Genomic DNA, 11,688 nt, shown 5'->3' on the forward strand with positions numbered 1-11,688 from the left:
GTTATTTTAGGATAGGTTTTGTCATGCACTGTTTTAGCCTTTGCTGATAGATACATAGTACAGAACGAGCTTGTCACAGATCCATTGTCATTTAGTCAGGCTTGTTAAAACTGTTTTTTAGAGGTGATAATCCAAACCACATCTTCTGATTCAATGTCACAAATATGCAGGTGTGTCAATAAAGCACTTCCAAGGAAGCCTGATAAGTACTGACGCCATCTGTCTCGCCATAACTTAAATATAAATTCAGTCAATCATTGCTAACTTGTCACACCGGTTTCAGTTTGTGGACTGTGGGCATGATTGTCTGTGTTTGTGTGTCCTGTGGGAGGTCAGTGTGTACATGTATGAGCCTCATTTTCACATATCTCTGAATAAAAAAAACATCATATGAATTATTCTATATCAGCGCTATTCATTTAGAATTCAATTAGGCCAATTTTAGAACCAGGAGATGTCAGTGGGCCAGACATTTTTTGCAGCAAACAGCCTATTCATAACCCTTTTTTAGCTTTTGGCAATGACAAATTTTAAACAAATGTAAATCAATATAGTAAAAAATAGCAATTTTTATTATTTCACATTTGAAATAAAATGTTATAATTTTTTTTACTCACATGTCTGACCCCAGGCACATCATAAAATGCAGATATAGAATAGGATAAAAAAGAGCTATCAGTAATAACACACTCTATTTCTCTCTACCAGTGTATCCCACCCTCTTCAACACACACATGCACACACCTCACCTCATGATGTTTTACTTTGAGGTAAATTGTTCAGAAAAATACATGGTATTTTTATACAGTCTGTGGCAGCAACAGTAATGTTTACAACAGCAAGTCATTATGTAAACTCAATATCTCACTTGAAATGAGTCTAAAATGACAGCAAAATAATATTCCTGGCATATTATACTGAGTGAAGTAAATATAAAGGATGAAAACACACATCAGTCAGTATCAGTCAGTCATCCTGCTCTCTGTGCTCCTGTCCTCTGCTGCTGTGGGAATCCACCGGCAAACTAAGCTCGACAGCTAGATTACATACAGACAGCTTTTGTTTTAGCTTGTTTTTAAAAATGCGCTATAGCCAAACTACGCACTGGGCTTGTGTGAACACTACGGTCTCTGCTCTGTTGTTCACTGACTTCGCTCTTTGACGTGTGTGTTTCTGTGTGTGTGTGTAGGAAGTCTGCCCAGACATGCAGACAGCAGAAGAGAGGCCATGATAATAAATGAAATCAAAACTTTGAAAAGAACTAATAACATCAGAGCTTATCAATACTACAGTCTTTAATCATTTTGCCCCGGGGCCATTTAGTACCTGGTTTAGGTACTCATCCCCACCTGGGCCACTTGAAGGTTGCATCTAGGCCAGATGTGGCCCACAGGCTGTCGATTGAACAGGCCTGTTCTATATTATTAAAAGGTTATGTAAACCAACCTTATTTATTTTGAGATACTTAAAACAACTTTTTGCTTTTTTTTGCAATGCATATACCCTCAGCCATGTACTATGCACATGCCAAGATATACATTCCCACAAACACATGTCTACCTTTATGTCTGATGCCGTAAATGAAACCAAAATTAGGCCTAACTTCCTCAGAATAAAGCTGAAAATAGCTATCTACTATAGCAATCTTTTTCCTGTCAAATACTGACTCCTTGTGGTGTTACAATGATAATGACACAATCTGTACCCATGATCCATGCACCAATTAACCAAGTATTGTAGTTTTAATATGGTTGATAAAGATATATTTAAGTTTATCTAAATGGGAGTGACATTTACCTGATGAATTCACAAATCTGGAACTGCAGTATGGACAGTGAACACGTTCACTTTGCTCACCCACAGTATTTCTATGTCACTTGGAATGGACTGGAAAATCACACCTGCTTAACAACTAACTGCACTATCTGCACCACTTAATACAGTGTGTGTTGTTTACTTGTTGCTGTGGCAGGCAGGAGGAGCCAGTGGTGTGCAGACAGGACACTGTGGGAGCTGCTGTTCCACCTGGAGGCCTTTGGGAGCATAGTCCTGACTTCTCTCCACCACACTGTCACAAAATGGCCATAAAAAAAAACAAAATAACAAGAAGTCATGAATTAAATTGTATATAAAAGCAGACACCAGTCCATTTTTATCACACACAGTGATACTATCAGTACCGCGCATATGATGGATGAGATCAGAGGCTGTGCTAACAGTGGGGTAAGGGTATTCGCAGATTCCTGACTGGGGTGAAGTCATAATAGCAAGTCCAAACTCCACCTTGTTAGCTGGGCCACTGACACACAAAGGTGGCTTAAAGCCCTCGCTCCATGAAGGGCTGCTGCACCACGATCACCCTGGAGTAGTGTTGCTTTCGTCAACGAAAAGTATGACTAAATATCGTCATCAACGAACCTTTATCACGTGACGAAAACGAGACGAGACACAACGTAAATGGTGGTCACGTGACGATAACTATAATTAAATATATAATGCAAGTGTGGTTTACAAAATAAAGCCTCTGCTAAAATGTCTCTTCATTTTCGTTGACCAAAACGAGACAAGACAAAATAACGTTATAATGTTTAGTCGCGTTATTATTATTTTGCAGTATTTCTGTTTCCTAGGCTGTGCGTCGCACTGCGCAGACGGATTACAGCCATGACGATATACAGTACAACATCACTCGCTCTCATGTGATATTGCTTTTATACAACAGTTCAACAACAGCTTAAACAGCAATGCTGAGTAAGGAAATGGTAACAAAAGGTGATGAAATAAATTATTTAAGTATGTTAGGGGCGGCAGTAGCTCAGTCCATAGGGACTTGGGTTGGGAACCGGAGGGTCGCCTGTTCGAGTCCCCGTCCGGACCAAAATATGGAGCGTGGACTGGTGGCTGGAGAGGTGCCAGTTCACCTCCTGGGCACTGCCGAGGTGCCCTTGAGCAAGGCACCGAACCCCCCAACCGCTCGGGGCGCCCCTCACTCTGAGATCTCTCCACTTTGTGCATGTATAGGTCCTGTTTGTGCATGTGTCTTTCAGACCTGTGTGTAATTGACAAGCAAGAGTGAAAACATTGAATTTCCCCTCAGGGGGATTAATAAAGTAAATAAACTTAACTTAAACTTATGTAGCTCCGCGAAAAAAAAAAAGTTCCCCCAGTCTGTTGCCAGGCAACGCGGCACACACACCAGGAACTCACAAGCTACTTTGTATTTACATTGATCTGTAACTGTGTAAGTTTGTCCAGTTCGGCTGATGAAACGTTGGCAAACCTGGATGTTGGCACGGCCGGATCCAGCTTCCACTCTCCCTCATCTTCATCAGTACCTCATCAGATGATCACTGATAATTCCTGACCGTTATCACTTAATTTTTGCTCCTCTCCAGTTTGTCGAGGTCGGCTGATGTTACACAAACATACCTGGAGGTCTGCACAGAAGAGTCCTGGCTTTCCTTTTCCTCGTCCTCTCCTGACAACCACTCAATTTAATTCAAATGTAATTTTGGGGAAAATATCCATCTTCTTGGTGTAACGCTAGTGTCAGTTTGTGTCAATGTAGCGAGTGTGACAGTTGGTTAATTAACGGCTGTATTTATATTTATTACACGGCTCTATTAAATGCTGTATTCTGATTGGTCAGTCGCGGCATTCAGAGGTCTGATATTACTGTGTAATGACCGTTGCTATGTAGCCCAGCGTTGCTAGGGACGCTGCCCTGACAAGGAGATTCAGCCGTTGCCGGCAGGGCAGGGTGCGCGTCGGGGTTCTATTCCCCTGTCGGGAGTTATTTTCCCAGTATTCACCGGCTCATTATACATTATCCCTTACTTATAACACCTGTGAGCGGAGTGATTTTACTGTTACAAGTCCCAGTGATGTTATACTCTATATCAGCACTCACGGAATGCCTCTCGTCCAATCAAATTACTCGGTCGGAACTAACTGTTGTATAAATAAATATATATTTAGCTCTAACTGGGAGCTAATTTAGAAAAGAAAATTTTGGTTTGGTTATACTATACTAGGTACGTATACTATATTGACTGGGTATAACAGAATTGCATTACTAAAAAGAGACTAAAATACAATTTTCATTGACTAAAACTAGACTAAAATGTCATCAGTTTTCATCGACTAAAACAAGACGAAAATAGTCATGGATTATTCTGACTAAAATAAGACTAAAATGCTCAGACTTTTAGTTGACTGAAACTTGACTAGACAAAAAAGAGTATGAACGTGACTAAAACGAATAAAAACTAAAATGACAGTTTGACACAAAGACTAGACTAAAACTAAAATTAAAACAGGCCGCCAAAAACAACACTACCCTGGAGGCTGCAGTGGAGGTGGGAAAACCAACAAATATGAAACAGACTAAAGTGAGAAAGCATCTATGTCTTAAGTTGAGAAAATTATTATAACCATCATATTCTGCTGCTTCCTTTGTTCTGCCACACTCATTTACAGGCACAGCTAGAGGTCTCCCACCTGGAATATTCCTCTCCTTAGGGACTCTCCAGCGCTTGTAGCATCAGTCTCCAGCAAGATGTTCCTCCTGGGAACCCCCATCTGCAGAGGCACATCCAGAAAAACATCAGCCTCTGATCTGGTCCACACACACCTATGTGAAATATGCACCGCTCATCACTTACAGAAAGATATGAGTGTTTGTGTGTGTGATAAAAGAAAGAAAAAATAACATATCTCTATTCTGGGGACAGATATGTTTAACTCCTTACCTGCAAAGCTCAACTCAAGTTGAAACAGTTTAAAAAGAAATCAGGCACGTAGTCACGATCTGGTGCTTGTCATGACTTTTTTTCTGTATTGATGTTTGAGCTCCATGCTGTTTTTATGTGCTCTCCTGTTGAGTTGTGTGTATTTATACAGCTGTTGCAATATAGCTTCGGTTATAAATGATGTGGTGTATGTCATGGATCTATGCTACCAAAGGAAGGAAAGAAAGACATAAAGAAAGAAGTAACTAACTACCAAAACAGAAATGAGTATGTTCACACTGACCTGCAGTCTGTTTGCCCAGGTTGCCAGTGCAGAGCAGCCAGGGAGCTCAGCAGCTGACCGCTCAGCAACCTGCAGGTCATGACATCCCAGGCCAATTATCACCTCACTCTGAGGACATAAAAGCATTCTACTATCAACAGCAAATCGCAGCTTGAATATTGTTATCACATAAGGAGGCAATTAAATGTGCACTGACTAAAATTCTACATTAACATATAACAAAATGAAGCATGTGAAAGCCTTCCATTGCAGTAACGTTAACTCAGCTCACTGTCAAGAGAATTAACATTAGCATTTTAGCTAGCAGTTAGCCGTTAGCTAAGTTTGCAATTTACAACGCCTTTAGCCTCTCTTCGTATTGTTTCATAGCTGATAAATTTACTGTGGTTAAGTTTCAATTTTCAACAGGAGCGAATTTTTTCAAGAAAATAAAAGCTCAATTAACCCAACCGTACAATAAACTAACGTTTATGTTATAGCACTCAACGGCTGACAGGCAACAGTAAGCTAGCTAGCAGCTGACGTTAACGTAGGCTAACGTTCGTAGCGTTAACGTATGCTAGCCAGCTAACGTTAGCTAGCTGGTGAGAAAAGTTGACTTGCTAGCAAACAAAACATCTAGTTTTTTATCAGGAGTTTCTAAACCTGGACTAAAAGGACAATTACTTACATTCAGACACGTTACTTACATTAATATATTTACCAGAAACATATATCCGCTTCAGTATGGTCGTTTAATGTGGCCACAATATGTCAGAGATGTGACAGTTGTGGAGTTCAACTGCCTTCCTCTTGGTCATGAAGCTATAAATACTATAATGGCATTTTTTAACATGTTCTTTTTTTTTTTCTTCACAAAATGGTGCTCAAATACTAGTGTATAAAACAAGACTTAGACTTACACAGACCTAAGTGGATAAAGAAAAGACAAACAAAAGTTAGTAGGATCAAATTCGTAATTCAAATGATTAAGTCAATGGTGCTAGTAATAAATAAATAAATAAAGTTTATATGACAGTTCATATCACTAGAGCAAATTTTATGTAATGTTGTGCTACTTTACAACGGTTTGTAGCAATAATATTTTTCTATAAAATTTTGACATTGCACAGTATTTTTCAGGAAACTTAAAATAAAAAATTTTCATATTTGAGCTTTAAATAAAAAATATTTTACCCAACAGAATAACTGTATTTATTATCTGCAGACAGTTTTCATCCAGGACTCCCAGTAGAATATTTAATAAATATTTATATTTAATAAAATATCTAAAGGAAATATTGAGAGGCCCCAGCCCACCTTGGATATCTGTCTAGACACCTGAAACATAAGGGCAGTAGAAAAACAAATGCAGCGGGTTTTCCTCTTCCTCACTGCAGAATCTACATAGTGATGATTTTTCAATATTAAACATATGAAGTTGTTTTCTAGTAGCAATAACTTTATAGAAAGTTTTCAGCTGAAAAATTCTGGAGTAAGAATTGATTGTTGTTTTGTAAATTGTTCTTTAAAAAACTGTTTTTTCTAAATGATGCACAATCTGATAACTGAAATTAATAATAGAGGTGATAACTTTCTTTTATGCATTTTACAAATTAGTACACAGATATCTCTTCCACATGACAGTCCACACTTTTGAAAATAGTCGCACGGGATTCTGGCCCATTTCACACTTTCCTCATCATTTCTCTCACATGCTGGGCTGTGGAGAGAGGGAGGGAGCCACACCACCAAAGACAAGCTCAACAAAATTATACACATGATGCCAGAGAAACTCTCTGAAGTAGTGATGGCATCCTGTTGGCTGCCCTTGCAAGTTATAGGTGTAAAGAAAGCAGTCATGTAAGGTCCACAAACAGAGGATATGTGACACTGCAGACTCCAGAACATCAGTCCCAGAGGAGGAGGCTGACAAACTATAGGCCATCGTTAAAAAGAGCAAGACACCACGTGTTTTTACGTCTCAAAAATAACTGTACCACAGTTAAGGCCATTTATTCTCCAGTGTCTCTATTCATTTACCTTCCCTTACAATTGTTGAAAGGGTGAGCACTTCCTTTATATGGTTTACACTCAGAATGGCTCTTACTCCTCTCTTTTAATCTGCCATTTATCTGAGTGCAGGATTACTGCAGAGTACAGCATCAAAATACAAAGTATCTATGCCCTATGTGGTTCTTTTTATAACAAATTAGACCTGCTCAGATACAATACACCAGTAGCATCGTCACTGTTCAACATACATCAATTAAGGGCTGCTGGCAAATCAAATACACATCTGAGTCATTGTGCTTGTGTAGGCTGGAAATCAAGTTAAGAGCGGCAGCAGCTGCCCACCAAAGTCATCGTCTTGACTCTATCAAGCTTTATTCACAGAGAGACCAAATCAGAAATGTAAATTATTCAAAATTATGAGACACATGCCCTCTGCTGGTTCATTTGGGGACTATGTTTACTCTTATTACCAAGCTGCAGCTGTGGTTTCAACACAGAACCACACGAATCAAAACACATTACAACAGAGAATAAAGCTGTTAGAGGCTTTATCAAATGTTTTAAAGATATCCCAAAAATATTTCAGTGTATGGAGCAATATGCTGCAAGTTATAAATACACACACATAATTTTGATTCATTTTATATTTATTAAACAATCTAAATACACTCTTTTTCTACCAGTATAAATTTATGTTATATCAGTAGAGCAGGAGGAAACAGTTTTTACTACCACCTTATTGGTTTGCTCTCCCCGCTCCCTCCTCCCTGGAGGTAGCCATCATACAGTTCTCTAAGGTGGAGGATGAGCTCCTCTGTGTTCTGTCCCGTGAGAGCCGACACAGGGATGACCCGCTCGGTGACATGGCTCTTTAGAGTCTCTAGCTTCTCCCGGGCCTCGGGTAGATCCATCTTGTTGGCTATGATGGCCTGAGGCCGCTCAGACAGACCGGGTTCATACTGGTCCAGTTCATAACGCAAGTGCTGGAGCTGGGTCCAGGGCTCCGCAGCCGACAGGTCCAGGACATAGAGGAGGAAACGACAGCGCTCTATGTGACGCAGAAAAGAGATGCCAAGGCCCCGGTTGAGATGGGCTCCTCGAATGATGCCTGGGATGTCAGCAACTACACAGAGCAATGGTAAAAGTGCAACACATATGTTATCATAAAAAAAACCTGCAAATTATACAGAGCAAGATCTCATTAAACTTTATGATGTAGTAAAATAAAGAATGATAATAAGTAATTTACCTGCAACTTGCTCATGGTCCCTGTAACTGACAATTCCTACATGTGGGTTGAGTGTTGTAAAAGGGTAGGCAGCCACAGCAGGCCGGGCATTGGAGATGGCTCTCAGCAGTGATGATTTCCCAGCATTAGGAAACCCCACCTGACAGGATAAAAAAATTAGATCATTACAGTTGTGGTACTGAAAAGCAAATGCCAATGTTGTTTTCAAACACAGGCAGTTTCGTCTCACCAGTCCAGCGTGGGCCATGGTGCGGAGCTCTAGGTGAAGGACCCTCTCCTGGCCCGCCATCCCCGGGGTTGCTGTCGTTGGGGCACGGTTCTCATTGGACAAAAAGAATCGATTCCCCTTCCCACCGGCCCCTCCAAACACAGCCAGATACTCCTGGCCATGCTCAGAGAGGTCCACTACTGTCTTTCCTTGTTCCTTCACCACGGTGCCTAATGGTACCTTCAGAAATAGAGAAACATCAAAGGCAAAGTTAGGCAGGAGGTTTAAAATTAAAAATGTGGAAAAGGTGTTTATAGATTCCATATAACCCTTTATGATCCAATACATGGACTCACAGTAATATATGAAGGGCTGCCATTCCTGCCGTAACAGTTCTTGTTGCTCCCTGACTGTCCATCCTCTCCCTTGTAAACAGGAAGTACTTGTGCCAATGATTTAACAAACTTGTCAGCTGAAAGCACGTAAATAAGGATTAATGATAGAAGCATGCTCTGCAGTCCTGAATTCTGACAAACAAAACATGATGTCTCAAGACAGGATGGGGAAATACACATGGCACACAGACTAGTGACAGCAGCACACATGCCTTGAACCAGTTGGACACCCTACTTACCCTTGATAATGATGCTTCCTCCATCACCTCCATTCCCTCCATCTGGTCCACCCCACTCTTTTCGCGGCTCACTGTGAAAGCTGCAGGCCCCTCTGCCGCCTGATCCGGCCATCAGCTTCACACGGCGATGGTCTACAAAGTGACGGGTCTATGGGCCAAACCACACAGCAAGTCATCAACAGCACAACACTAGGATGGATTACCATTTTTAATTATTTAACAAGGCATGTACAACAAGAATTCTACAGTTGGAAGATCAGTAGTAGACTAATTTGACAGTAACATTTTCTCACAATAATATAACAATATAATGTCAGAAATATCATAACCCAGGGATATATTTACAGACCTCCCGATGGAGAACTGTCCTAACTTTAGATAAAATCAGCTGGTGATAAATATGTCAGTAATAATTATCTCCAGCACTGGGTCCTGACCCCCCGTACGGGAGCACCAAAGCTTCACAGGGGGTTGAAAGCCTTCTCGATTATAAGGGGTGTAAGAAAACTCTTTATAAAAACACACAGTACGCCTACATCTCAACAATTCATTCATTTCTGTTACGAAAGCTAAATGAAATTGTTATTTTTAAAGTTTGGATTATTTTTAAAGATATAATATTATTGAAAAAATCACAGAAAAAAGGGCACAATTAAAACCTGAACACAAGCTATATTCACAGACCCTTCACTCTCTGTTAAACAGCCTTCTCCTGCATTAGAAAGTATGCGGTTATAACAACCAAAGAGCTGACAGCACAATGGCCAAGCATCAGATAAAAAAACCTTTGTCAAAAAACTAAGCTTATTAATTATAAAAATTTTAAAAAAAATAAAATAAAAATACTATGATACAGAGAACCAAAATAAAAAGTTCCTGAAATATTAGAAAAACTTATCTCTGATGCAATTTTCACAGGAAATACTCTGCTCAAAATTAATCCAAATTGACTGTTGCATTCACTATTAAAGTTAATTGTGCAGTTCATCAGTTGTACTGTACTGTTAATGTGATGCATTGAAAATAATATTTAAAAAGTCAGAAGTATGTCACTTATTTAGGGGTCATAAGTTTTTTTCAATGAGAAAAGGGGTCCCTTTTGGAAAAACGTTAGGGGACCACTGATCTACAGGATATATGTCTCATTTCGTCGTAAATATATTATGTTGATCTGCTCTGTACGACATCTATTGCACATCTGTCCATTCTGGAAGAGGGATCCCTCCTCAGTTGCTCTTTGTGAGGTTCCTACCATTTTTTTTCCTGTTAAGGGGTTTTTTGGGGGGGAGTTTTTCCTTATCTGCTGTGAGGGGGCAAAGGACAGAGGGATGTCTTAACGCCCTCTGAGGCAAATTGTGATTTGTGTAATTTATAAAATGTATGTCTATGCATCTGTAATAGTACATTGTTGTTAGGCTAATTGTTTTTGAATTTGCACTGTCTTAAATTATAATTGTGCTTTGGCAACACATAAGAAATGTCATCCCAATAAAGCTTATTAAATTGAATTGAGGCATTGGATAATGTGTGTTTATATAAATATATATTGCTGTGATGTGGGTTTTGTGGATTTAAAAACAGAAACTATATTTTCCACTTTTTCTTCCATTCATACAGTATGTATTTTTCTTTGTTCTGAAAGCAAGTAACAAAGTAAAAGTAGAGTACTGTAATTGTATTTTCTTTTGACAAGTGTGTGTACAATTGGAGAAACCTGCATACACATATAAAGTAGTGGACTGACACCTTCCTACCCTTGGACCTCTTTGTGTGCTTTTTAATTGTCTCTGTTTATATCCATTGCTCTATCTATCACTTACAAACCCTACGTTGGGAGAGTTGATAGCCTAAATGTAGCTGTGACACATACCAGCTTCTTCTCAGACATCTCTCTCTTCTTTCCTCCTCGGACCTTAGCGCACAGAGAACAGGAGGTGCTGACATCTCTGACACCACCGGTGACTTTCTGTCTCCACGCTGCTGATACCGGAGAACAACTGTATCTCAACCAGCGCAGCTCGTTTCTTCTGACCTCCTGTCCTAACATGTATCCTAAGAGTATGTCCGGAGAAAGCCACCGAGGGCTTTTAACTCTGGACAACGTCGCCAACATTGTGACATTCAACATACAGACGGTATTTACGTTAGCTGTGACTGAAGTTAGGTAGCTAATGACGGTTTCACAAAGTCACCTCGACCGTTTGCCTCCGAACACATCAGTGACAGCGAGCAGAGAGCGATACTTCCGGGAAGATAACTGACAAAGTTATTACTTTAATTCACGATAGACATCCATTGTTGCATACTTGTATAGTAATGTCCAATAACACATTAACTACCAACGACATGCTGTCGGTGTGCAAGTACTCTGACAACTACGGCATACGTGAAAGGACAAAAAGTTGTTATGCGATTGTTAAATACGAATGCCATCGCTGTTGGTGTTTATGGACCTCTATTGCCCCCTACTGTACTGGAGTGTGTATTATATGGAGAGAGGAGAGGAGAGGAGAGGAGAGGAGAGGAGAGGAAAAAGAAACGCATAATTGCTGTCTTTTTTTTTACTAT

General features: G+C 39.9%; 1 protein-coding gene and 1 pseudogene across 1 annotated transcript; both read right to left on the reverse strand.

The window, feature by feature from the left end:
- Nucleotides 1-1,806: 1,806 nt before the first annotated feature.
- Nucleotides 1,807-5,160, reverse strand: LOC126402341 (uncharacterized protein SCO4629-like; annotated as a pseudogene).
- A 1,936-nt stretch (nucleotides 5,161-7,096) lies between these two features.
- On the reverse strand, nucleotides 7,097-11,497 carry mtg2 (mitochondrial ribosome-associated GTPase 2). The gene is made up of 6 exons (XM_050065134.1): nucleotides 10,991-11,497; nucleotides 9,121-9,268; nucleotides 8,843-8,958; nucleotides 8,508-8,726; nucleotides 8,279-8,417; nucleotides 7,097-8,152 (listed from the first exon to the last, which is right to left on the reverse strand). Exons 1-6 carry the CDS (start codon nucleotides 11,246-11,248, stop codon nucleotides 7,758-7,760), a joined length of 1,275 nt encoding a protein of 424 aa, XP_049921091.1. The 5' UTR covers nucleotides 11,249-11,497; the 3' UTR covers nucleotides 7,097-7,757.
- Nucleotides 11,498-11,688: the final 191 nt, after the last annotated feature.

The sequence above is a fragment of the Epinephelus moara genome, chromosome 16 (assembly GCF_006386435.1).
Source record: "Epinephelus moara isolate mb chromosome 16, YSFRI_EMoa_1.0, whole genome shotgun sequence".
Classification (NCBI taxonomy): Eukaryota; Metazoa; Chordata; class Actinopteri; order Perciformes; family Serranidae; genus Epinephelus; species Epinephelus moara.